Source organism: Temnothorax americanus, unplaced genomic scaffold, assembly GCF_048541705.1.
Source record: "Temnothorax americanus isolate GAGA-0224 unplaced genomic scaffold, ASM4854170v1 Scaffold9, whole genome shotgun sequence".
NCBI classification, from domain to species: Eukaryota; Metazoa; Arthropoda; class Insecta; order Hymenoptera; family Formicidae; genus Temnothorax; species Temnothorax americanus.
This window is the reverse complement of record NW_027509812.1, coordinates 1659822-1687630: the sequence shown is the minus strand read 5'-3', so window position 1 is coordinate 1687630 and position 27809 is coordinate 1659822. Positions and strand designations below refer to the sequence as shown.

Sequence of the window (27809 nt, the reverse complement as noted above, 5' to 3'; positions counted from 1 at the left end):
AAAAATTTGTTAAAACCGAATTGATATCGTAGTCATTTATGTATTCGTTGTTCAGCAATGCAATTAACGTATAAAGTCAGAAAACTGTCATGTTTAATGATCTGCGAAAGTCTGCCGCGAAGTGTTCAAAGTCACACGGTGAAACAACATACAGCGAGATGAGTAATTGTTTCACAAACAACACAACGGTGAAAAAGGAAAATCAGTAAGTAAATGAGTTAAAGTATGTAAAATATAAATGTAAAAAGAAATCTAAATTAAAAATTATAAAAATATAAATGACTAAAAACATGTAGTGGCAATGGGCATGAGGAGCCGAAACGTTTGAACAAATGTAAGATTTAAATAAATCGATTTATTATCCAAAAATAACCGCGTTAACTCTCATAGCCAGATTAATCTTTATTATACAATTGCATTATATATCAGGTAGGCATACATATACAATCGTCGACCATTCATATAATTCTCAGTATATTTTACACAATGCGTATTTTTCCTATAATAATTACATGCGCACACATCATGAAGAGTTTGCATATTTAACAGACGATAAATGTACGCTTTATTACATATAATTCGTCCACTTTTATACATATATTTTACTTTTATATTTGAAATCGTCGTTCGGAAATATTGTAAAAATAAAGTTGGTTTCTCTCGAGATGCGTTTTAGTCGTAAGTACAAGTACGTGTTCGATATCCTCGCCTAAACCACAGCCGATCGTTTCAAGCCTTTATCCATTGCTCCACGTATTCGAGCGCGCCCGAAAGAATTCTCTTTTCCGTGACCCTCAGTTGAACTGTCATCCTTTTCATCTGCGGCAACGTGGTCTCCAGTAACTCTAGATCATCCTGCAAAAAAAAGAAGGAAATATTCGTGTTGATTAACCGATCGATTGATATAGAAGGCAGAATATAGACAGTCGGCGTAACATCAGGTTTCACTTTCACCTTCAGTGTTGTCGGATAATTAGCGATTAAAAGCTGCAGCCTGGTCAGCAAAAATTTTCTGACATTCTCCTCGACGACCGTCTCCAACGCACAGTCCACGTGCTTCAGGTCGAAGACCTTATCCGAGCGTAACCAATGCGTGAGCTCGGCTTTTCGCATACTGAACACTCGCAAGAAGGCTAATAGAGTATCGGAGATGGGTTCCGTGCCCGGTTTTAGTAAAAATTCTCCAACTGACGGCAAATCCAGTTTGTTCAACAGTTCTATCCGCTCCTTCTGAAGTGAATCCGCTTTGCTAATACCAAGACGAAGCTTAAAGCCATCCTGTAAATTGCAAGATATCTTTGTAAACGAAGAGAAATTAGCATTGTGAAATTTGTTTTTTTTTTTACTACAGATTTCTTAAGGTCGAAGGTGATCTCTCTTTAGCAAAGATATATAATTGAACATCAGTTGCCTTCACCGTTTTTCACTTTCAACATTGAACTTTTTAGTAAGAGACCAACATTATCTTTTAAATAAATAAATGTACATACTTGTTCGTTATCCATGCAGACGAAGCCTGAATGCACGAAGAAATCGGAGTTCGTCCTCGGGCCGTAACTTATGAATACTTGCTCCCCTTTCTTGAACTCCCTCAACGCGTAACATTCGCAGCGATCCGAGGTCGCGTTGAAGTCCGTCGTAATCTGTAATAATGACAGAAAATGCATTGCTCGTCCGCGCTGGGCTCATTATCTCCATAACTTACCCTTCCGTTCTCGTGATTGCACATGTCCCACATCGGTATTAAAGCGTGTATCATGCGCGAACCATCCGGACTCGGGATCAGATTCTGCCTCGTCATCACCGTGGAAACTGCCCAGCTGAAAAATTCATTCGACGTTATTACCAGCATCTTTATTACACCGATCCCTAATATTAAGATTCTTTACGTTCGGCATCCCAGATCTTTCGCTAATGAAAATAATCTGAGCTGAGAACCGCTCGGATTCCCTCGGACTCGAGGAGTGAAATCCGGCTATCAAAAGTCACCGTTACGACGAATGCGTACGTATATACTCGCGTCGATCTCCGGAGCGTGAAGCGCTTTCGCTTTCGGGGCGAAATTGAGGAAGAGCAATTGTTAACTCGCCGCGGGCAGACGGCTGCTTTTTGGACACACAAGAACTTGACCCAGAATTCCGGAAATGAACATACAAAAGGATTCATTACCGCAATTCCGACGAGACGGACTCTCTCTCTCTCTCTCTCTCTCTCTCTCTCTCTCTCTCTCTCTCTCTCTCTCTCTCTCTCTCTCTCCCTCCCTCCCTCCCTCCCCCCCCCTCTCTCTCTCTCTCTGTCTGGAGAAACGCACGCTTCTCATCGTCGCGCGTTCTCCATGAGAAAGACGATCGCGTGTACTCTCGTTCAAGCGGGATTTCATCGCCATGTGCAAATAATAAAGCGCCTGCACCGTCGTCCACTGTGCCGGTTGCGTGATCGAGCTCTTCCTCGTGTAGAACAAATTAATTCCAGTAAACCGTTTCGAGCTAATGACGCTTCTATGTCCACCGAGGATACGACCTACTTCTACGGCTCTTGTTGTTCAACATTTTAAACGATTTAAATTTCGGAAGAAAACCGGATAGTTCATTTCCAATCGTCTTGAATCCGCATTAAAAAAAATAATCAGAACTATCCTACAAAAAGTTATAATTGCGTCAACTGGCTATATAAATAAAAACTTTGTGATATATACATTATGATTTTTGTACAACTGACATAATTTAAATTTTTCATAGCATAGTTCTGTTATTTTTTCATATAAACTCACGTATCTTTTCTTAAATATAGGTTTAAATAATGGAAAAAGTCTCTTTAATTCAGAAGGGAATTCAATTTGCACAGTTTTACGTTTGTCTCGAGCACTATCTTGAAAATATAGATCGTCTAGCAAAGGAGAACGAGATTGATTCGCGAAAAAGTCAATGACCCTGTGCGAAATATTTAGATCCGATTGAGAGATAGGTTCGCAAGAACAGGTTTCTAATATGCAATACCGCAAAATAATACGTCATTACTTGGCAAACCGCTGTATAATTCTATTACGCTGCGCGCAAAAAAATTGCGAGCGAATAATCAATAGACACAGAACAATCGTGTCGTAATAATAGAAATAAAATTTTAGCGAAAAAGCAAGCTTTCTTCGTAATAATTATCAGGCATCCTCCGCCACAATATGCCTCAATGCCGGCTCACTTCTTACGATAAAGAGAATAACGTTTCACGGTTCGTTGACAGTTCGTTGCATTTATCGGCATTCGAGTTTATAAATTCGTGTAACTTGTGGGAGTCGCGCGAAGCGTGTCTTACATGCAATAATAAGAAATTGCACGAAGATTACTCGTGCGTTAAAAGCAATGATAGCACGCGCACTCGTGCATCGGCGCGGGCGCGCAGAAAATGAAATTTTCGAAAAAGAATTTGATGAAACCGTGAGATTTCGCTTTTGATACGCTTCATAATTCGATGTTGCAACGAGATCGCAGTTTAGCGCAAAGTTTCGTTTTCACATACATTTTTTTTCTCCTACACGAAATCATAACAATGCAGAAATAATCGAGGCGATAATAGTCGATCCGTTGAAGATCTGCACAGAGGAACGCTTTCGCTTCCAAACCGTGCGTCATGAAGAACGTTTTGTTCTTCAACACCTTCGAGACGTTAATCGAGATGCGTCAGACCGGATTTGTCATGAAAGTTCGGATCCGTGTGAAAGTGCGCGAAGCAACGCGGCAACTCTATATACGAGTTCCCTGGGCTCTCGCGGATCGAGATACTTACGCGAGCTAGGCGAGGGATATCGTCGAGAGTATAGCGAAGCGCGCGTTCTCTAATATTCTTGCACGGAGGAAAGGCCCGTTCCGTCGCTGTTTCCTCGACAACGCTCCATTTGCATGCGAGCGTGCGTGCGTGCGCGCGTGTGCGTGTTCACCGCATGCTGCGAAAGCGATCACGCGTATCTTTCGCGGGCTCCGCGCGACAGCGTTCACCAACGTCACGCTGGTAACTGTATATCATTAACAATAACGCACCGGTAAGACCGGTGAACGCGATCCATATCGCGCGCAATGTTTCTAGCATTTTCTGACGCTTTTTTTCGTACTTACTAAACGGACAAACTTTCTGTATCATTCCACTTGGTGTTTATTAGTACGATAACTTTGAAATATTTCAAAGCGACGCTATATATTTTATATATATATTGAAAATGTTATATGTATGCGTGAAGATCTTTCATAAGAATCCTATTTATACTTGTATAGGGATGACGTATTCGTATTGTTAATATAATTGACTTAAATCAGCTGCTAATAAGTTGATATCTGAGCCAGTGGAGCACGACTACGTCAATGCTGTATAAAGATTAACATATCGATGCGTACAGAAAAGATTGTTCAAATATTGCTCAAGTTTTCATAACGCGAAATTGACGAGCTCATAAATATATATGTAATAATACGAGCAAAGTCTCTATAATGACGGGTAATATAGTTAACCGGGACAGGAACATTGCGGGAACAGAATTCCCGCGTTAGAAATCTTCAACTGCCAACCCAGCGTTTTTGCAGCAGTTGTTAATCAACGTACTTGCATACAACGTCTGCTATAGCATTTACATATCAATAGAAAAAGAATCCATTGGAATATAAACTAGGTCACTCTGTAAACTGAATATCTAACTAAAAAATACAAGTGTAACCTATTTAAAATATAACATTTCCTACATTTTCTTAAACGCCTCTCCAGGACAAGCTCCGGACTATCGATTTTACCGAGAAATTGAGCGAGAGTTTGGATATGCAAATGCAAAGTGTTATATTTCCTTATATCGACACGTTATAAATTGGAAAGTATCGCCGGTGTTTACGCGCTAGTATCATCCTTGTGGGTTACGAGAACACGGAATTTCGTTACGCACGGTAAGCTAAGGCGATCGCTACTATTTCCAGCGTGTCCAAGATCGGTCGGTCGATCGATCGCGGCCCTTCGCCGCGGCACGGCACACGGCACGCTCGCTTATCGCGTATAGAAAGTGTACATAGAGAAGAAATCTCACGATCTCCGATTCATCGCGTGACCTTCCCACGTGCGCTCGAGTGTGCATCCAGTGCATCCATCCACGGTGTGCTATTAGTGAAGCCCATATATCAAGCGATTTACAAACTGAAGCTCATTTCCTAAATATCGAGTACCGAGTAGTCTGCATTTAAAATAAAGATCACTGTCCCTCGTAGCTTTAAGGCTTAACTTATTAATTATATTTCTCAACTGTGTGTGTAGTTGACATTTTGTGTTATGGGACTTGAAAGGTTCCAAAAGAGAGACCTATGGAATTGTACGTCAAATTCGATATTCAGCGTTATAGATTATCTAAGGCAAACTCTTAAAAAGTTAAGACAATGCAGTCGGCTCCGGTGTCTATCTGCACCACGGCGAATTGCGAAAGAACCGCATCGTCATTATCCTTGTCCTCTCGTCATTGTCATTACGACGTCGTCGCTTCACCGCGCGGTTCATTAGCGTCGAGCCCGCGACAGCCGCTCACATCCACCACCGGGGAAAACCTCGTTAATTCTATTCGGTCGCGTTACGCGTTAACCGCGCCAACTATCTCTATCTGCGTGTCATAACTAGCTGCATAATGCGATAATTGATACAAACTTTCCGCGAGAAATAACGGATTCACACGCAAGTTCTTTCGAGAAACAACAAGATTTCGTTGCTGGTCGCGACCAAACTAGATTCTTCCCGCGTAACAGTAACCCGCAAGAGTTATGAGAAACAAGCGTTGTTCGTTACTTTTTAATAATTTGCCGTTGTTTTAAAATCGTGAAAGTACAAAGACGGAAAAAGACGACAGACTGAATAAGAGAGATGAATACACAAAGGGAAAATGATAAATGTCACCAACTCAAACGCTGAACTTTTGCCAATATTAAAGGTTTGTTAAAAAAAGTAGGATAATATCATAATTCTCGGGAAATTATCACAAATTTTGCCGGCAAGAGGTATCATTTTAAAGGAGGAGAAAGGAGGAGAAATCACGGCTATTATAAGTATTGTCTACGTAAATTACGCGTAAAAGAATATAGTTTGCATAGCCCGTTGTTGCAAACGATCGGCACACTTCTCTACTTTGTGCTCACATTTGCTGATCGTAATTTTTAAACGCTGAAATATTTGTTAAATACACGCTGGCAAAACGCGACACCTTATTTCGCCTCACTTCTCCGACTGTACGGGAAATACCCTTCAACCTTACATGTAATGATGCAAAATAACGTGGATTCAATAGCGACTGACAAAATAAACGCAGCGCGCGTGCACATTATCATATAAAATTAATTAACCTGCAACTCGCGTAGTTTATTGCTACGCGTCTAAGTATGCGGAGATATACGCGAAGAGTGTCGTATGGAATCCCGCAAGTTTTATCGCAATCGAAGGCTCACGGTGACAGATATACGCACGCGGCATTTGCATTAACAGAGTTCTCGCTTGAAGTACTTAACGACTAACGACTTCCTCCCTCTTTCCTCAATCGCGATAAGTAAAACCAATAATTGAGACATCGGCAAGTAAATTAACGGTCTATCGATTCTTAACGGCCACATAACACGCAATTACATTTCTTTATATATATATATATACCAATATAGCGGTTATTTAATCATATACGCACATATCTTTGCGTCATAATTTTAACGATAGCGTTTTTCTCCTCTCGCAATTATTGCCTATAAGACACGTATTGAATGTTCCATATCAGGTTTCCGTAGCAAGTTTGCGTATCGTCAGAAAAAAATGCAACCTTCGCGATGGTGCTTGTAATATTCCATTTTAACGCCCGATCATTTGATAACTCCGCTAGAACATTCGCCGGAATAGTGCTGAACTTTCTCCAACGTCATCTTTTTCCTTCTTCGCGACGCTCGACGCTGCAATAACGCGCTTCCCAATTTAGGATATAGCGAGCGCTCGGCGCTTCCTCGGCCGATCGCGGATATTAACCGATCGAATCGCTCGGCTTGCGGTCCGGTGCAGATTACCGGAAATCATCTCTCCGTGCCGCGATTCAGCTGCGAGGAACATCCCGAGCCTCGAGAGCGGGCGATCGCGAGTATAGCCAGCCAAAGGTAGAAGAGACTCGCGGTGGAAGACTCTTTTACTCCTCTCGAGTTTCACCGGCTTACTTAGGAGCGCGCGCGGAGAAAAGCGACGTCAGTTCGCAGGGGCGATTTGCCGAGGACGCAGACGAGCGGTCTGAGCCCGCGAAAGTTTTACACCCGAGCCGAGAGACACGCGAGACGGCTCTCTTTCTCGCGGGATCGAAAATGGAGAACTCGGCGTCCGCCGATCGCGATGTTCTCTCCACGCGGTAACCGAGAGGAAGCTCCTCCGACGCGGGAATAAAAAAAAAACTGACGAAGCGAAAAAGGAGAAGAAGGTGCAAAGAGGAAAGTTACGAGCGGGACAATATTTCTCGAAGTTTATTTCGTTAGAATCGAATAACGTTGGTAAACACAAGTGCTACACGATGGATTAGAAACGTCGGTGCAAGCTGATACATCGGACTGATTAGTAATTATCTTAGTAATTACCTACGCGAAAATAATTACGAAAAGTTAATTACGAGATCGTTCTGCAACTGACTATTTCTGATGTGCGATCTCTCAATTGATTCGACGGATTAGAAATTCAGTGCGCGTTTGCCTGCATGGTTCTTGAGAGGATCTTAAGTTTGTGCAATCGAAAGAACGCGATCTTCGTTATTCTGTGCGCAATAGTGATTTACGTGCACCTCATCGCGAAGAGCGACGAGACAAAGTGTCATACCGGCGGAAGGGGATCGCGGTGTCGCGAGGACCGGGCATTTAGGTTCCTGATCGCCCTGTGTAACTATGCAGAAGGTCTTCCCCGTGCTCGCGCTCATCGCATTCGCGTGTGACATCTCGCGCGACGTTCTGGTCCACGGTGATTCCGCGAGGAAGCCGGAAGCTGCGGGACGAAACGGCGGCTATGAGTACCAGGTAACCGCGAGAAAAGCCATCGTTCTTGCCCGGATGAGCACTACGACGAAAGTGTGACATTCCTTCGAGTAAATGAGATGTCACGTGCATAGAAATCTTTCATCCGATCGTAAATCGAGAATTCGAACGGAAAAAATTAATCGAAAAATTAGCCAAAAGGTTAATTTTTCGAAAATTTAAATAGAAGAATTATCGAAAAATTTAGCCGGACGACTTATTTTAAAATAAATTTAATTTAATCCTCAACCTGTGAAAATCAATTACTTTAAAATGTGATAAAAATCGTTCTCGGAGTCGTTCTTGAAAATTACATAAAAAAATGTTTATTTTATAATAAACTGCGCATGCAATATTAATTATAAAATAAAAATTTTTTTATGTAATTTTCAAGAACGATTCCGAGAACAATTTTTATCATATTTGAAAGTAATTGATTTTCAGCACGGGTTGAGGATTCCGCCAATTTTAGCGTGAACTTTTTGGGGATTTCACCAATTTTAGCGCGAAATTTCTGGAGTAACGATTTAGACGCGAAGGAGTGAACGACCGTTTTATCCGGCCGCAGAGCCGAAAGTCGTACCTCTGACGCTTTTAACCGGTCGTGATTTTTCGCAAAAACTGGGTAGGTTGCGAAGTTCTGTGACATTTCTGCTGACATTCGTCACGCGGTATCTCCCGAATGATTCTAAGGCGAGCACGAATATACGTATATGGACGCATGTCCCGATTGCGAAATAATCGTGACGTTCGCTGGTGACAGGTTCAACCAAGTTCCGCCGTAATTATATACGTTCGTTAGGCGTCGTTAAACTTGAGCGATTCAAGTTAAGCGTACGGTGTTAAGAACCTTTTTAATTCGCGTCTTCGCGTGAATTACAAATTAGAAATACAAATTCAACAGAACGCGCTTTTTGAAGGCATTACAATTTTTATAAATAGTTGGAAAATTTTTAACAAAATTAATTTCATTGTACTTTATAGATAGACTATATTAGATATTATTTGCCATAATTTTATTTTTCACAAAGCTTTTGATAAGCTACTGCTATATGTAAATCAGTCCTAAATTAATTCTACCTGACATATATTTTTTTCTTTTGCTTGATTTTTCAACAATGCGAATTGGCGAATTTAAAGCGAGTTTTTCCATCTTTTATATCACGCATCTTTCCCTTTAAACATTAAAATCTTTGCAAGTAAGATTCGCCGAAGCGTAAATCGCTGAAATTAGTTTCCGATCCCCCGTGCGTATACGCAAATTACCGACACCTCAACATCGAAACGGGGGCCTCGTTCTTCTATCGTTTATAACTTCAGGGAAAGTGCACGATTTCCGAGCAGCCTTGTAAATCCGCTTGTATCTCTCCCTAACTGCCGTTGTATTCCGCGAAATTGGCTCCGAGATCATTTTCTGCCGGGGCGCTTTTCCTCCCGGAATTTTTCGTCGATGCGTCTGATGGCCGCGAGATCGATGCGCTGCGACGAGAAAACTCGAGCGTAAACCGTGAGAGAAAGAGAAAGCTGGTACCGCGCGCGGAAAGTTCGAGACTTTACGAGCGTTTTGTCGCGTATTTCGCCGTATCCCTGATCTCGGAGCCGAAGGCGAGGACGTGAAGAACCAAATCCAGCATGAAATCCGGCCTTCGAGATAGAAAGAAAGAGAGAGAGAGAGAGAGAAACGGAAAATGCTCGTTTAATAGTAAAAAGCGCTTGCTCGGGGCAAATTCTCTCTTTAGAATTGGAGAAAACGTACAATTATAAATTTAACATTGTGGAAGGTAAAAATATAGATTCGCGTGATACACGCTGGAACGCCAGCGCTAAAAAAGAAGTTTGTGACAAATCCGAAAATCCGAAGCGATCGTCGGCTCGCGAGCGAAATGCAACGGAGCGTCGCGTTAAATTACTCCCCCGCGAGTTTCGTCACTCGCGAGAGAGTAATCGCGAATAATTTCCCACGTGGTTCGCGAATATACGAGAATGGACCGTGGAAAATGGGAACGCGCGCGCGTGCGCGCGATCTTTTTTTTTTGCGACGAGAAAGCGAAGTGAAAATCATCCGCGAAAGCACGGAACTTTGGTATTAATATGAAGTTACGAAATGTTTTAATATAACGCTAATGAGGCGATTGAGCTAACGCCCGCGCTTATGAAACCCCACAATGGCTCGCCTATATTCGATCCGTTTTCGTCTAATGCGCGGATACTTTAATAGCGTAATGGAACATTTCGATAATGAGAAGATACCATTGTGCGGAATAAGCTTAATTTATTAGATTTCTAATATAATTATAAATATATTAAATAAGAAAAAATATATATTAATAGGCAAGTGTGTCGATTGCAATTCATACGTCAATTATTTTACCCATTGTAAGCAAATAACAATCCAAATTACTGTACAACAATTTCAATGGCGAATTAATTTGGCTGCAACAAGATTGTCTCTGCGAAACGAGGACGGAAAGAGCATCTTCGAGCGAAGAATCGCGCGCGCGGCTCTCTATTTCGCACATTCTCACGCGCGCGCGTCCGGCTTGCGAAAGTAAAAGCGAGAAATCGCCAAATCTCCTTTCAGCGTGAAGAAGATCCTGACGAATAATCGGGAGATACGTGCGCAAGATCATCCAGTGCTCGCGACGCGTGCTTCCGCGGCGCGCTGTCAGCTCGCGAAACACGGTTTTTCAACGAAATTTATATGGCAAACGTAAAAAGTATCCCGAAACTAACGGTCGGCGGATGTCCTTTTAATCTATAGAAACTTTCGCGCACACGGCACACATCGAGGACGCGAGTAAATCATTGAAAGTTGACTCTTCCTCCGATCTCCGAGTGGACTCTAAATGTTAGTACAAGCTGCGAGCGCGTGATTCGATTAAAAAATATAATCTTTCCGGTGGAAAATCGGTACGCCATTTATGTAAACGTTCCGTGTAGATATTTGTAATGCGTTACAAACGCCTCAATACTTTCTATCGTTATGGTCGTTGGCCTTTACCGTCGCTCACAATGGTATGCCTCGTTTAACAACGATTTCCCGCGTGACTTATGACGAATCGCAATTTGCCAAAGTTTAATTTTATCCTTGCGTGCAATTTCAATAAGTGGTAAATATCCCAGCTAATTTGTTCCCATAACATTCGTGAAGAAACAAATTGATTTCTCGAACGTGATCGTTAAACATTATTATCAGGAAACTTGTTCTGAAATAGGAAACAATATTTGCTCTGCGGAATATTTAAAATTGCTTAAAATTACTAAGATCAAAAAATAAAATAATAATGTTGACGGTATCATGTATCACAATTACGCTAGATTATATCGTAAAAGCGCATTTCAATATTAAAACATTTTCTCGACCATGTTTCGCTGCACAATAATTTAATTAAGATTCATTAAAAATTTATTATTATAGATTATTATAGATTTTGTGAAATTGTTTATTCTTTCAGACGGAACCACGTGGGCAATTCGACGACGCGGAAGTGCCGCAGAGTACCGCGGAAAATCGCGAGCGATCGAGCGAGTCTCCTGTAGGCAAATGGAGAAGCAACGGCGAGGCTCTCGAGCCGAAGTGGCGCGACGGCGACTCCGTACCTCTGCTACCGTTCTCTCATTACCGGTCCTACACGAGGGACGAGGTCGAGGATGCTGAGCAGGAGCACGTACCGGAGACGAGTCGCCGACCGTTCAAGTATCATTACGCGATCGATCAACCGGATCGTCCTCGAGGGAGTCCGGGCAGACGATTTTCGCCTCCGGACGCCTACGACCACGAAGCCTCGTACCGAGGTCGAGACTACGAGAATCCCGATGAAGATCATCCGCGCAAGAGACGTCGTCCGTTGAAGAATCTGCAGGGTCCGACGTTCTACGAGGAAACGATCGACGGCGCGGCGAGCAACGACGGGAAACGCGGTCGTAACGTCGTCGACGGTTCGTTGAACGATCGGGAAGTTACCTGGAGGTATCGCGAGGCTTTCCAGGCTCGTCCCAACGAGTACGAGCAGGAGTTCGGCGACGAGGAGTACCTGAGGCCTCGCCCGAGGAAGAGGCGACCACCGCAGAATTACGAGTTCGCTCTGGCGAACGAGGCATCCTCTGACGACGGGGACGAGGAGTCGAGAAATTCCCCTCGGCAATCGCCAAAGGTTGACGAGACTCTCCCGGCGGAATCGTCCGACCAAGAGCGAGAGAAAGCGCTCGAGTTAAAGTCTCTTCTAAAGATGCAGCAGGAGGAGGGTTCGAGCCTGTCGGAGATATTGCAGCGTAAAAATCTGACCCTGAGCGATCTCCTGAAGGGAAAGGCCGACGTCATCAACGCCCTGAAATCGAGAATCACCGACGAATCCGACGAATACATCGAGGAGATGTCGAGGGTGATGTCCGACTCGCTGATGAAACTCGCCGCGACGGTAACACCACCCTGGGGGTCCGCGCAATCGTCCGCGACGTTCGACAGTACCACGATAAAAATCACGACTTCGGATACGATCCCGGAGAGCTCGGTATCCCAGATGACGGCCGTCACGGATGAAACCAAGAGTCTCGAGATTTCCGCGAACGACAAGGGTCGCGAAGAATCGCAAGATGCTGAGAAGATGACGCAATCCGCGCACGATTCCTCGTGGCTGAGAGCTCCCACGACCCCCCTGACACTCTCGACCATCACCACGTCGACATCGCCGCCGCCGATCGCGGTGAATTCCGCGGAGTACTTTCTGAACGACGACGGCAACGCGGAATCGACGAGCGACCGCGCGACGAGGCTCGAGAGTCTCGACGAGGACGAGATCATGGAGTTCTCGGACTTCACGGATTTCAAGAAGGGAAAGAGTCAGGCGGCGCCGGTTTGGTCAAGCCCGCCGAGCGAGAGGATCGACTCGCAGCAAACGCTTCCTCGCGACACCGAGTCCACTTTGAGCATCGAGCAGATTCTCAATCCCACGGAGCGGACCAAGCCGGCGGAAGGTCGTGAGAACAATCAGGATGACGACATCGACGGTAATAATGATAGAAAAACGGCGCGGGATAACGGTCAATCAGTTCCTATCGGCGTGCCTACCGCGGAGGATTACAACACGTTCGTCGAAGCCGAGTATCAGAATGATGCCCCGAAGATGCTTCAAGACGGAAAACAAAGTACGATAAAGGATCACTCGAGTGAAACTGACGCTGTTGTGGGTCAGGTTGAGAAGAAAGAAATCGCGAATCCGATGACTGATGATAGAAAGGAACCATATGACAGGAATCACTCGACCGAGTATCGTCAGGTGACCCTACCGCCAGGAGAAAGAACCCGTGATCGCGCGTTGGAGAATCATCGGGATACGGGACGCTACGAGGAGGTCATCTCCGAGATCGAGCCGGAGGCGCGAGCGGAGATCTTCGAGCTGTTCGCGTCCGGTTCAGCCGGCAAGCGACTGGAACGTCTTCTCAAATCGAGGAACATGAGCGTGGAGGAGCTGATTGCTCTACGTCAAAGGGGCTCCAGCAAGGTCCACTTGACGGAAGTGTCGCGACTGAGGATGTCCAATCCGAAGAACCATCAAACTTTGGAAACCTCCAATATGAACAACGGAGAAATGATCGTACCACTCCCACCCCCAAGCAACTCTAATAAACATTTCAACGAAGGTGAGATCTCAGAAAAAGAAGACGCGAAGCAAGAGGCGGAAAAAACGATAAATCAATTCAAAGACATCATGAGCTACTTACACAATCCGTTCTTCGACAAAGACGTGGAGAACATGTCGATGTCGAGACTGTTGGATCTCGTCGAGCGCGACAGAAACGTGCCAGGAGAAACGACGTACCCAGAAAATGATACGCTGAATGCCGATGAGCGTGCCGATGAGCAGGAGAATTCTCGTCGGACGCTGCAGATCGTCGACTTGCTGACAACATTCGGTTCTCTACCTTTCGCAAAAGATGTGCAGCGGCAGTTCAAAACTGAAATCGATAATAACGAACGTGAACTAAAAGTGAAGCTTCCGGTAGACGACGATAACGCGAGTGTAGTGGTGATCGATGAGGAAAAGACTCTACGATCGGATAACTCCACCGAATTCCACGCCGGGTACGTCGAAGAGATCGTGAAGGAGGAGCCGAACGTTATCGATATAAAAACGGCGGTGTATGGCGAAACGGTGAGCAACACGAATGACGGAGATGAAAAGAAAACTCTGTCGAAGGTGAAGCCCAGCATAATAGCGAGCGGTGCGATATTAGGCGTGACGATCGTCGTGTTCCTGGCGATCTTCATCGTGTGCCGGATTCGGCAGAAGCAGAGATACACGTACAGAAACACGTTCTCCCGCGCAGTGTTCCAGGGCCCGGTTATGTCGGCGAGAAAGCTGTCGAATTCCAGCAGCTTGAACGCCGTGATGGTGAACGTCGTCGCCACGTCGACGACCAAGAGGCCCGAGAGAACCGAGACGCAGGAGGCCGTGGAGGATTTCGACAAGAGCGACATGGACAACGACTCGTTAGACGCAAATGATAGTTGGGAGACGATACCCGATTACGCGAAGTAACTCGTTGCCGGCACAATTGCACGATTAAGTCTATTAGTTTGGCGTAGAAGATTCGTATATCAGCCTTGTTTATTAAGTACAACTTAAAACACAAACTTAATTTTTCGTTTTAATTTCAATCGTTTTAATTTCATAGTAATATTTACTTTGAACGAAATTATTACCATGAATTTTTTTATATCGTTTGTCTATTAAAAAAATTTTAAATCTTATTTTCGAAACATATATATTATTTATACCAAAAGAATAATTGAGACGTGTAAACCTTTTGCGCCAATCTAATAGAAAACTGCCAGTATTTTCGCACTTATCAAAGTCAAGGATGAGTTATACTTCGAAGGCTGATTGAATGTCTTTAGAGAGAGCTACTTTGATCGTTAGTTACTTGTCGAGTTATCTTACTGACAATGAGAAGAAAGTAAACCAGTTCCATAGTATGTATATATGTACTTCTCTAAATTACAATCAACCGATACAAAATTACGATAAAAATGCAATTAAAAAATACGTAGTTAAATTATTCTCTAAATAAGATTTTTTAATATCACATCTGAGAATCTTTATTATATAAAACTGCTAAACTATTTTGCTGAACTTCCACGCATAGAATAAGATGTATTTATTTATAGGTTTATATATATATATATATATATTGTAAGAGTTAAATTTTATATATAAAATTGTAAATTTTATTCACAAGTTTTGATCGATTTGTGATTACCCTTATTTAAAATTATTATAATTTAATCGCTCTAATTACTTACCAATATCTTTCGTAAGTGAAAACATCTCTGAGTATCGCTGAGACGGCATTGTTGGTGTTTTGAAACACTTTGTTAAAGTAGGAATACTGCCTCGCGATGTTTCGACATTGTTTCAATGCAGCCTCTATAAAAATAAAGAATATGAAAACTAAGGACTATAAATTACGAACTACAAACTATACTAAAGACTGCAATATAAATATATTACTGGTATGAGATTAATGTTATTATCTTTTACATGTCTGTCAAGTATAGACGATGCACGAATAAATGTAAACTCATCTTTTGGATAAAATAATGTAAAATAAGGTTTGTAAAAACAAATTTTTACGTACCTAACGTGGGACTGCCTTTCAATTCAATCATATCGTTAGTCTTCATGTACAAAACTGTATTATAACTGCTTGGAAGCATATCGAGATAAGGCTTCCACTTGGAGTTCTCCTTGCGTCTCTCTATGAGTAGCGCTATGGCCAGTGCCACTTGCGGCATGTGCTGCACCAGCGGATCATTTTGCAGAACGGTCAATTCCGACGCTGCGGTATACGTGCTGAAGATGAGTGCTCTGGGTACCTCCAAGATCAATTGGTTCTCAGCGAAGTCGGTCTCCGCCTTCAGTCCCAGATCGTATCCCGGAAACTCGGCGATGCTCAAGCCGTCCACCCTCGCCCCATTCTCCGTCAGCCAATTAATGAATTGTCCAATCCCCTGGGATCGCTGGGACGATTCCGTCTTCATCTCCTCCAGACGTTTAACCTTCAGCAGAACTTCTGATATATCCAAGTAGTTGTTCCATGACTGCGTCACATACGCTGGATTGCTGCTCACTGCAAACGCACGAAAATAGCATGTGAAAACAAATAATTCTCTCAGCGATAACTATAGAATAGATTCCAACAGTCAGATACTTATATGAAAGTAGAGTGCAATATAATAAAAAACATATATTGAAAAACTCTTGACACGTATACATTCAATCTCTTCTAGTTTTAAACTTTTCATTCGTTTACCACAAACGTCACAATTACAGCAGAAGTCGCTTTTGTGGGAAATGCAAGAATCTATCTGTGACGTGCTGAGAGATGTCGATAAAGAACTTGACGTGCGGGAATACTCACGATGAAAGAGTTTCTCGCAAAGGACATTGAGCTCGTTCCTCTTCGCCGCGGATATGTGCCGCTGTTGCGGTGACGGGCCCGGTTGTTTACCCCTGGACGATGCATGAGCCTTCTTCCTGCCCATTTTTGTCTACTATCTCACGGCGCTCTCGTGGCTCCCCTTCGCATTCAGATGCATTATAGTGCGTAACGCGCGGCGCCTACGACCACCAGCGAGAATAAACAGTTTTCGCCGCAACGAAAATAGCACGTACGGACGGTCTGCGTGCAACGCGGGTGGCGGGTGTCGTAACGTACAACGCGCGACATAACCTCCAAGCGCGATCCCGTCGGCTCGCCAGTCTCGCCACGCCGCGCGCGCGCGTCTATTGATTTTCCAATTTCCAATTTCTACCAGGGGTCACCTACTTTCGCGGCTACTTCAGGCTACTTCCCGGCTGGATCGCCCTCGATCATTCGCGTCCGGTCTGAGTCGGGACAATTTCGGAATCGGAATACCATCGGGTATATCGGGACGATACGAATTTTGATGCCTTCGCTGCAAATCGGCGCGCCAAAAATTCACGATTATACAACAATAAACTTTAATCGACGTATATGCAAAAAATTAATTCGATCATGCAATTTCTAAACACGTTTCCTACGCTTCGCAACTCTGATATGTTTGTCAATTCAAACAAGATTCGATTATTAATATAAATATATCGATTTGTAAGTAAAAATGAAACGGTGTATCACGGAATTTTCTTTTCATATTGTGATCTTTCATTTTGTTTATCGTGTTCATGAATTTATGTTATAGAGCATTTGTTATTGTACTAAATTTTATATATATTTTTTTTACATCTATTGTCTTTATAAAAAAAGTACATATATATATATATATATATATATATTTAAATGTGTATATTCCATACATTAATATACATTTGTATATATATATTTTAATGTACTATATACATATATGTAGGTATATAGTATTCATATAGTTACATATATATTAATATATATATATATATTTAGATAAGAAAAAGTACAAATTTTTCTTAAATTTTCAAAATCATTCAAAGTTTACAAATCATTAATGTAACAACTATCTTTTTGTTAACTGTGAACATAAAATCCACTTAACATGGATAAATTGTAAATACAACACGACGAATAACTGAATTTTCGCGCTGCAAAGCAAAAAATAAAAATTTACAAGATATTCAAGACATAAACAAAAAAAATATATATATATGATACAACAAAATGCATATTTCTTGTACGTTATTTTAAATGTTTTTTTAGAATTGAAATGGGTTCATCTTAGAATCTAAGAAAAAATACTAAAATGAGAAAGTTTATGAATGTGCGCATTCGTGTAGGGTTTATCTGCAAAATAAATTACGGTAGTATTGCTTACAATATAATTTTAATATGTCCAATTTATATTACTTAAAACTTAAATTTTGCGTATTTCTAATACGCTGTTTTCTTGTCATATAAAATATAAATCTCTTCCTCTCGCTTCTTCCAATACATTTAGTTCTCTAAGAGAAGATAATGCCAGGGTTAACAAAACAAGGAAATAAGTTGCGTCTCATTAAGAGTATAGAAGTCATTATTGAAAACTTATATTAGTTATACACATTTTTTGTACTCAGTATATAATTCAATATCATTCAATGAATGTTTCTGTAACATTATATTTGATTATGTATTGTGCAATGAAATAAGTATATTACACATTCTACGCTACCCCAAATTTTATCGTAGTTTCTTTGCAGCGGAAAACTCGTATCCTAATCATTAATTTCATTAAAAGATACAGATACAGTCACATATTATAATATATATAGCATTATTTTATACAGTCTAATCTCTAGATAGAGCCGTATAGATCGTGCGACCATACTTTCTGTTACTCCAATATATACTTGATTTTATGTAAAGTAAAATTATAAAATGTAATTATTTTACTAATAGATATCATCTTGTAGGTATCGTAAAAGAAGACCGGTGCTTCCAGCGTTGGAGCATTGAATAAAATGATTCTTTCCGCTTTTCTTCATATTAACAGAGAGTTACAATTATATGTATACATTTTACAAACATTAATCTCTTACCATAAGAATTCAAAATATTCAAATTTGTATCTAATCATGTTCGATTACTTTCAACGCAGGTACACATCACAGCAACTCCAATATTACGAATCTATAACATTTTAAAATCGTGATATATCATAATTTATATTTAAATCAGAATTTTTTTATTTGATTAAATTAACCCATACAAGGGTACCAGCTTATCGTATCATTTTGCCTGTGGCAAAGATGGTGCATGATACATGGTCCCACGTATTTATCACAAAAATACTAAATATACCGTAGTGTGTACCGATACGTTGCCAAGGGTTAATCGTTGAAGATTACAAAAAACTCATAGTACATAAATATATATGTTATTCTCCATCCGGAAAATAGCAGATATGGGAGCACGGATACTGTCTAGAGTCAAATTTACAAAAATCTCCAACTCTTGCAAACGTTTAATCTTGTTTGCCTCATCCGACTTCGTACCAGTATCATTTCGTTCGTTTTTACTGCGTAGTTGTATCGGAAATGCTCTGCCGCCACGTGGCGTGGAAAGGAATTTTCAAGATCTTTACTCGTGTCTTGGGCAACGCGGTCAAAAGAAGCTTCTGCAATTGTGGCAACGGTAAAATGTCCACTTGCGGACTCGTTTGATGAGGCTGTTGATTGTCGTTACCTGTAAAATTATTAAATAACGTTTCACAATATATTTAATCGTCAAAATTATTCGTGAAAATAATAACGCTAATCAGCTGACTGATATTGAAACTAGTTGGATATGTACCTATTTGGTTCTCGCTCTCAACTTCAACATCCGCGATTAATCTTAAGCAGGGGACAGGTTTTAAAACTGGTATAGAATCCCCAGTAACTTGTTTACTCATTAGGTTGCACTGATCAACAAACAATTCTGTAACCCTGAGTAACTCGAGCGTAACGCCCCATATGAAATGCGTCAAATTGTCTGATAATTCGGTGACACCTCCGAGCACCATATTATTGGATGTTGCCGATTGCGATATATAAGTCGGTATGATCAATAACCTTTTGATGTTTTTGCAATTAGCGAGACATTTGTCAAAGCCATTCTTCACATCAAAATTGACCAATTCCATCTGACTCAGGTTCTCCAACCTCGATACACCTTCGAGGATATCAAATGTACAACAAGATCCTTGACCTTTCTCAAGTCTAAGACGTTCCAATTTATTTAAGTTGATTAAAACGGTGGTTCCAAACTTGTCAGGAAAGTCGGAGCATTCGCCCAATTCTAACGTCTCCAAATTTGTCAATGATTGTATAACGTCAATTTTTTTCTTTCCAAGTTCTTTAACTGATGTTAAACTCTGTATATAAAAGAGAAATAATATATAATGCAATTTTCTAATATTAAATTAAATAAAATACAAGTATCATAATAAAAATAATGTTGGAGAGACATGGATTCTTACCAATTGCGTCAGGTGCTTCAAATCCTGTAAAGGCGTAAGGTCTTGTTGTAATGACATTCCAGTTATTGCTTTGAGTCTGAGTTCTTGACATTGACTCAAGTTCCCGATCGACTCTAATGTGAGGGAGTCGCACTTGATCGACATTGCACTGAATACCTCCAACTGTGGACAACTTTTAATAACTTCTTCCACAACCATAACGGGACATCTGCACAGTTCAAGCTTCACGAGACTGGTCACTCGTGGTATAACGGTCAGGAATTTCCTCCAGATGTTGTCGGACTCGCCAGCGACTAGCATTTTCCTGAGATCCAGATGCTGCGTGCCACGTCTCTGCAGCGTATCCGCCAGACCATCCCAGTCAGTTACTTGACTGTTCTTCATTCGTACAGTCTTCCATAAAGATGGATGTGCAGCGAGATCACGCCACATTTTACAAACTCGCGCGGCTCGCAATAACTCTTGGACTTTAAGATATTGGAAAATACGTAGAAGGGCATGATAACCGGCGCAAACTGAATTCATGAAATTTTGCTGTTGCTCTAATTCCTGTTGATTTTGCTTCCTCCTGAAAATATTGAAAAAAACGTGCATTTTAAGAAGACATCAATTATATGTCTGTGTAAACGCTTATCGTGTCGCATGTCAAAAAAGCAAATTATCTGTTAAAATTTGTTAAATAAAGACGAGAGTTTATTTTTTTAAAGAGGCTTTTAAAGACGCGATAGAGTTAAAAATTATTTGTTACGTACTATGATTTTCGGTATAAAAAGCCTCTGATAAAAATAATCTCTGGTCGAGAATTTATATGTTCCTATCAAAAAAGTAATAAAGATTCAAAACAAAGAAATAAATATAAAAATAAAAAGGACATAGGATTGGAAGAAAAGGATTGTGAGAATTTATAGGAAAACGCACTAAGAGTTTTTGTTTCAGCTCGCACACATGTCTTTATATCTGCAAATATAAACAGTAAAAATGAATTAGATTTTTTCCATTGAAGCACTTATCAGTAATTTTGTAATTGCAGCATGAATGTAAACATTGATTTTTATGCATAAATGTGCATTTTTTAACATCGAGTAAAACTAATGCTTGTAAAAATTAATTTACCTTGATACTACAATTACATAAAATACCGTGACAACCAACGGGTGCACCTCTTATTTATTTCTTACATTTGTCATAATTTGGCCGTATTTCTAAGAAGCTCAGGCAGTGTGCTTCGGTCATAAGATAAAATCAAATTCATTTTTAATGTTGGATTTTTATATTTCCAAATATAACAAGCATCAATATGTATATTGCATTTACAATTTTATATCACATTTTATGCAATATAAAGTTGGTATTAAAATGTCTTGTCATATGTGTCGTCATATAAAGAGTATAAAGTAAGACTCTAATGTACAACCTAAGATGTTTACAATATAAAATGTATAGTCAAGCTTTTACAATATATAATAAATAAAAGAATAATGTTTTCTATACAATTAGATAAAGCGTGGAATATTACAGAAAGAGTATCGTTTTTATTAAACTTTGTAAATACAATATGTAGACAAAGCAACTGCCAAAACCTCAAAAGAGAGTTGCCGTAACTTAAATTATTTAAAAAAATTCTAAATAAGAAATAAAACAAGAATGCCCCCCCTATGTGTCTCAAGCATATATATACTTACTTGTTGGTTTTGATTCTTTTTACTGTACCCACTTTACTTGGTAACGGTTGTTGCTGATCTATTTTAATTGTTTCAGTTTCCACACTTGATTCAAGAGTACTTGTAATACTTGCTGTATGTACCGGTATACATGCAGATTTACTTTCAGGTGATTTACAACTTGTATCTGCTTTTTCTTTTTCTGAGACATTATCTATGTTGGCAGTAAAAGATTCGTTTTCTGATATATTTTCAATTATCTTCAATATATTTTCAACAGGATTATCTTCAAAAGAATCTCTTTTAGTATTTATACTATCCTTATCTTTATTATCATACATAAATGTTTCAGTCATTTCAGTAGTAATAGAAGATGCTAGATCCGTCTGATAAATCGCATCTTTTAAAATTTCTTTATCCGGTGTAACATCTATTTTTTCAGGTAAATCAGTATTTAAGGGTGGAGGTGCACATAAGTTTGCCACAGAATTATCCGTAGCATTCGAAATATCGGTAAGTGGACTGTCTTGAAGCATTGGCGGTTTATCGCCAATTTTGTCTGGCTTTACTGTTATAGCTGGTTGAACTGCCATTGCGTTATTTTTTGGTACTACAATATATCTTTTGCCACCCATTACAGCGATATTTTGAGCTGGTTTCGGCATAGTACCATCGTGACTTTGTAGAAATTCATTTTCTGTCTGAGGAAACCAAGTACTTTCCTTTTTGTCTACAGTTGAAGGCGAATTTGATACTGAAGATGGTATTTTAGTAGTTTTGGAAGAATTTCTTGTTTGCGCTTCCGCACCCTCGGACTTTGGAATTCTTTGCAATTTTGGAGGTGATGAATTAGTTGGATGTTTTGATTTCGCATTTTGTGCACCTAACATACTAATTGGAATCAATGGAGGTGGTGTTAAAGATGGATTGTTTGGCATGTGAGATTCTTTAGTATCCGGCTGACAATTCTACAACAGATTTATTCTTATATAAAAACTATAAAAATTTTAATCATTTTAATATTAAAATTATTCAAATGTATGTATAGTAATCAATTTTATATTTTACATTTTATATATTTAAAAGACAATTCTTTAATTAATCATATCTTTTATGTAAACTCTTTCCAATGTTCTATAGAAACAAACACATGGAAAGAAATAGTGGAAAATGAACATCTAAATGGATAAATATATGCATTTGCTTTTAGTTCTTAATTCACTAGTAAATGTTTACACTTTAAACTTACAATTCAAACTCGACATATAATTAATCCTTTGACTACAAACCCGTTAGAAGCAAGATACTGATGTACGGCCAAGTTATAGCAGTTATGTACAGAGTACTTTTGCGCATTAAGTTTTTTGTTAGGTCTTTAGTCAGTTAAATTTCTAGATCAAGGTTTTGCGAAGTCATTTTGCTAAGGTTTTGTTTTGTTAAAATTATCTCCGCAAAAAAAGAAAGCCTATATACGCCAACAGCAGTCAAAGGATTAAAATGATTGAAATTTCTTGAACTGTACCGCACAGTAAAACCTACCTTGCAGACATATTCATCATTGCCCGTAGATTCCATCCCGTCGACACATTCAGGATGATACAAACAGAGACAAACTCGACATTGTAAACTTGGTATTAATCCCATACTTGTCGAACATCTTATGCTGCATGGTTCTTGAACTTTGGGCCTGTAAGATGTGCGTTGATGGGGAAAGGAATTCAGGAAAGAAAAAACACAAGAGTCCCATTAAGGATGTATGAAATAGGATCAAAGGAAAAAATAGTTATGAAAATTATAGACACAATAAACTCTCTCATCCAAAGTCAGCAACTTTTGTACATACATATTATGTATTGCATGTGTTTTTAAATTATGTCACATACAATTATCCATGAATTTTTAAATTGTGTATATTTGTGTATGCAATAAAATCTATGAATATGCACAAATTTTGCGCTTTATGCAAAAAAAATTTAATTGATATTGTTACATTTTATAACTGTGCAAGGCAGAATGTAAAATTTTGATATGGTAAAAAAAAATTACCTAAGTTTATAAAATATAATAATTTTAAAATGTCTTTAGCTTCTCAATAAAACACAACAACATAGCATAATTTATAAGATGCTAATCATAATAAGATTGTGTTTTTAATGAAATTATACTAATAAAATTGATTGTTTTTTGTGTTGAACACATTATGCATAATTATATATAATAATAAGTTTCTAATTTCTTAATGTGTTAGTTCAAACAGATTTATTATATCTTTCTTTTATATGTAAATTATATTGAAATTTTATTTTTTGTTTTGAATTAAAGAATCTATTATATAATATGCTTAAATGCCTAAAATTTTTGTTTCATTTCATGGATGTTTCAATATTCTCCTTACATCTCGTTTACAGATGTTATTTTCCTCAAATCAGTAATATCGAATGTAACGCACTAAACTCTTATACAATAAAAGTGAAATTAAATAAATACTCACGTTAACAATCTTTTGGTTTTGACTGGTATAACCTTCTCAACCGGTTGTTGACTTCTTCTCGTATTTGCTGTACTCCGCTGAGGTGGAAGCATCTCGCTTTCCTCAGTTGATTTCATTTCTGCTATGCAAATTTCAGAATACTCATGAGAATGACAATTTTGTAATAAAAAATAACAGGAGATATTCTTTTAAACAATTGTATTTACTTAAAATTGTAAGACAAAAAGAAACAGTACAAAAATTTAAACAAATATATCCCCAAATTATGTATTAAGTTATTGGGGCTGTGTAATAAAATAGAGAATAAAAGATAACACAATACATATAAACATAAGCCTCCAATATAAGAACATACTTATTTGAGGAGTTTTCTTTGTTGTTGTTCTTTTATACGCTGGAGGTGCTTTTGCTGTTTTAGCTGTCTTTGTAGGCGCTGACACAGGCGCAGGAACAAATTTTGAAGTTTCAGCAGGTGGAGGTGCAGGTGCAGCAGTAGGAGGTTCTTGTGCCGGCTGCTTTCTCGACGTGCTAGGTTCATTTAACGATTTTTTCGTCGCAGGTTCTGATTTCTTTGTTACAGGTTCCTGTACCGTCTTCTTTATCGATACAGCTTTTTTATTATATTTCTTTGCAGATCCACCCATAGATCCCTGCAATGTCCAACAGATATCCAATCATTTTTTTAAAAAAACTTATGAGCTTAAGACTTGAAAGACACGTGAATCAATACATTATTTATATGGTAATGTTTTGCAACGGTAAAACTTAAAAATATAAAAGCTGAAAACGTACTCGTGATCTTTTAGCATCTCGAATAACCTCCTTTTCCGGATCATTAAGCCCAATAGGTTCTTTAAAGAATGTGAAATTTTCCATAGACAACTGCTCTGAATTAACTGTAAAAAAGTTCACACACATCTATATATATATGTATATACATATATCTATATCTATATGATTTAATTACTTTTTTCCGCATACTTACGAGATTCTGCAACTTCTCTAAAACTCCTGACCTTTTTCCCCTTTGGTGTGTAGTAATATATATCAGCCATTTTTTTGAAGGAAGAGTCATGACTAGCCCTAAACACTAATTCTCGTTTCCATCCGTATTTAAATGGCTCTTTGTACAAAGGATTCGACATGTCAACGGGAGCTTTCTGCTTCCCCCCTGGACTGGCACCACCAGAAACGAGGCTACTCTTTGACCTTTGCGACGTTGCGGATGGACTACTTGCCGCCGATGACGAATTTGCCGATCTAATGGAAGTTATATCAATTTTGTTTGGTTCAACTTCGGAATCTATGCTATTTGGTACATCAATAGAATCTGTTTCCGACTTATCGGACTCCTTTTCTTTTTTAATCTTTGTCATATCCGAATGTTCAAAATTATCCGTTTCGTAAACGTACGTTCTCACGTCGTCAAAGTCTCGATTGTCATCTATCTTTTCTCGAGCATCGTAAGCCCTCGTTGAATATTTTATACGTTTTGTAAGTTGTGCTTCTGCTATTTCCGCTTCGGCTGTAACAAAGAACGTTAAATTCATAATTATCTAAGCTCCTAATAGAAATTAAAATTATTTTAATTATTTAATAAATTGAACAATATATATATATATATATAATTATTACGGTAAAGGTAGGTTTTCACAAGCAGTAAAATGCACAGCAGCAGCGAGCAGCAGTTTGATAATTTTCTAGAAATTACTAACCTAGTTTGGCTCACTTCCGGGTGCAACATTTTGCTGCTCAAAGTTCTGACCTATACACAGTATACACTGCCAGTACAGAAGCCCGAAATAACCGAACTGCTGCTCGCTGCCGCTGCATTTCACTGCTCATGAAATCTCACCTTTAGACTACCCCAATGAATAAAAAAAACAAATACTGTCTATACGTTACATCTCAATTATTATTCAATCATATCTTCCTTAAAATACCAAAAGTAAACGAAGAAATTTTTAGAGAAATTATTCACGGAGAACCCCAATCTTCCAATCTGTTTCTCTTAACTTATTCAACAGTTTCAAGAAAAATATACATAAGAAATCAAAATACTTTTAGGATAGGGTAATCAGTCTCGCCGTTGACAATAAAGAGTGTCACGACCTACCAATGAGTTTGCTTAGAACGTGACTGCCCGGTTGAAGTTCGAGTCCTTGGGAGTCGAAGCCGTTGAACTCCTCGGAACCCTCGGAGCTGGCGTCTTCGTATTCCGAGAGCTTGCGCTTGCGTCCCCTCGTCCCAGGCGCCTCCGCGGTGTCGATCTCCATCGTGCCCGTAGAATTGGCCTTGAACTTTCTCAGCCTCCTGCGGGGAAGCGACGTGCCGTGCTTCCTCGGCGTGCCTCTCAGCTCGCCGTTAACCTCCTGCGCGTCCGCGTTACCACCCGCCATCACTTGTGCCTTGTCGCTCGAGTTCTGCGTCTCCACCATCGGCACGATCGACGTACCCGTACCACCACTAGCACTGCCACCGCCGCCACCGCCGCCGCCGCCGCCGCCGCCACCGCCGCTGCCAATTTCGAGGTTAGAATCCTCCCGCGGTACCGCGGCGTTCCCGCCATTCACGTTCGCGCCGTCCATCACGGAATCGCGCGGCCTCCGAGCAACGCTGCCGTCCGTGCCGATCGACGCCAGGCAGAAAGTAACGTTATCGCTTCGTACCTCCACTCGGTGATTACCGTCAAATAGATAGGCGATTATCGCGAGCACAGCTATTCGGCCCGTCCGCCGTCTCGCGTTCTCTCGTTCCTCCGCCCCTCTCTCTTTCTCTCCCGCGTGCCTACCACGGTTCACAGTTTCAGTTTCCCCTCGCAGCTCGCACCTCGCACCCCCTCGCGTCTACCTACCGCGACGCGATCGCGCGCTCATCTGGCCGCGGATGCGCACCGGGCGTGCGCAGACGACCACTACGCGCTATTTACACAACGGCGCTACGTCGGGCACGTCCGTGAGCGAACGCGCATCACGGCGTGCACGCTGCTCGCGCGACGAAAACCGCCGGGGCCGTCGCCACTACGCTCGCGGCTGACACGAGGATTCCGTGCGAAAGCGAAAGGTCGGTGCCGAGCCTCGGAAACACTCGCGGAGCGTCTGTCCTGCGCGACAGAGTACCGGAACCGGAAATGGCCGTTGATGGCCGTGCCAGGTGCCAGCGATGGCTCAACCGCCGGATTTTACGCCGCTCGCGCATGCGCGCTCATTTCGCGACTCTTTTTTCCCATGACTTTTGGAACGCATCTAATCGTCTCGCTAAAAAAAATTAATATTTCAACATTTTTGAACATTTTTGAGCGCTTATGTAAGTCAAATAGAATATAAAAAACTGTACGTTGTCGCGAACAGAAAATTGTAACATTTTTTTTACAATTTTCGCAAAATACAGATTAATGTCCATTTGTACCAACGCAAGAATTGGAAAAAGATAAAAAAATAAGTTAAACCGAAATTAAAATTAATCTGCATTAATTTAATTCGCATAAGGTTATAGGTTCTTTCAAATCTCTCTTTCTTTCAATTAAACAACAAAAAATTGATAATTCTATCCATGTTAATAAACTATATTATACAAATATTACTTGGCATTACGCGCCGATTAATCCGAATTAAATTGGTTGAATTAAATCTAAGACATCGAAGACTCTCGTCCTTCCTCTCGCTCGCCATTTTGCT

General features: G+C 40.3%; 3 protein-coding genes across 5 annotated transcripts; 1 reads left to right on the top strand and 2 right to left on the bottom strand.

Moving 5' to 3' along the window:
• Nucleotides 1-382: 382 nt before the first annotated feature.
• Setd3 (SET domain containing 3) lies at nt 383-16887 on the bottom strand. The gene is made up of 7 exons (XM_077424746.1): nt 16449-16887; nt 15666-16157; nt 15331-15454; nt 1706-1820; nt 1491-1643; nt 955-1278; nt 383-855 (listed from the first exon to the last, which is right to left on the bottom strand). Exons 1-7 carry the CDS (start codon nt 16570-16572, stop codon nt 730-732), a joined length of 1458 nt encoding a protein of 485 aa, XP_077280872.1. The 5' UTR covers nt 16573-16887; the 3' UTR covers nt 383-729.
• LOC143907779 (uncharacterized) lies at nt 3775-15324 on the top strand. Its single transcript, XM_077424744.1, has 2 exons — nt 3775-8030; nt 11483-15324. Exons 1-2 carry the CDS (start codon nt 7902-7904, stop codon nt 14564-14566), a joined length of 3213 nt encoding a protein of 1070 aa, XP_077280870.1. The 5' UTR covers nt 3775-7901; the 3' UTR covers nt 14567-15324.
• Nucleotides 16888-17846: 959 nt separating the features above from the next.
• Nucleotides 17847-27314, bottom strand: LOC143908126 (uncharacterized). 3 transcript variants are annotated; one of them, XM_077425468.1, is made up of 11 exons: nt 26249-27312; nt 25546-25657; nt 25118-25392; nt 24925-25028; nt 24488-24782; nt 24133-24253; nt 23181-23328; nt 21663-22609; nt 19981-20548; nt 19314-19875; nt 17847-19205 (listed from the first exon to the last, which is right to left on the bottom strand). In XM_077425468.1, the coding sequence occupies exons 1-11, from the start codon at nt 26718-26720 to the stop codon at nt 19036-19038; spliced, it is 3774 nt and encodes a 1257-aa protein (XP_077281594.1). In that variant the 5' UTR covers nt 26721-27312; the 3' UTR covers nt 17847-19035. The 3 variants fall into 3 exon arrangements, with proteins under 3 accessions (XP_077281594.1, XP_077281592.1, XP_077281593.1); XM_077425466.1 differs by having other exon boundaries at nt 25118-25657; nt 26249-27314; XM_077425467.1 differs by having other exon boundaries at nt 24133-24250; nt 25118-25657; nt 26249-27310.
• Nucleotides 27315-27809: the final 495 nt, after the last annotated feature.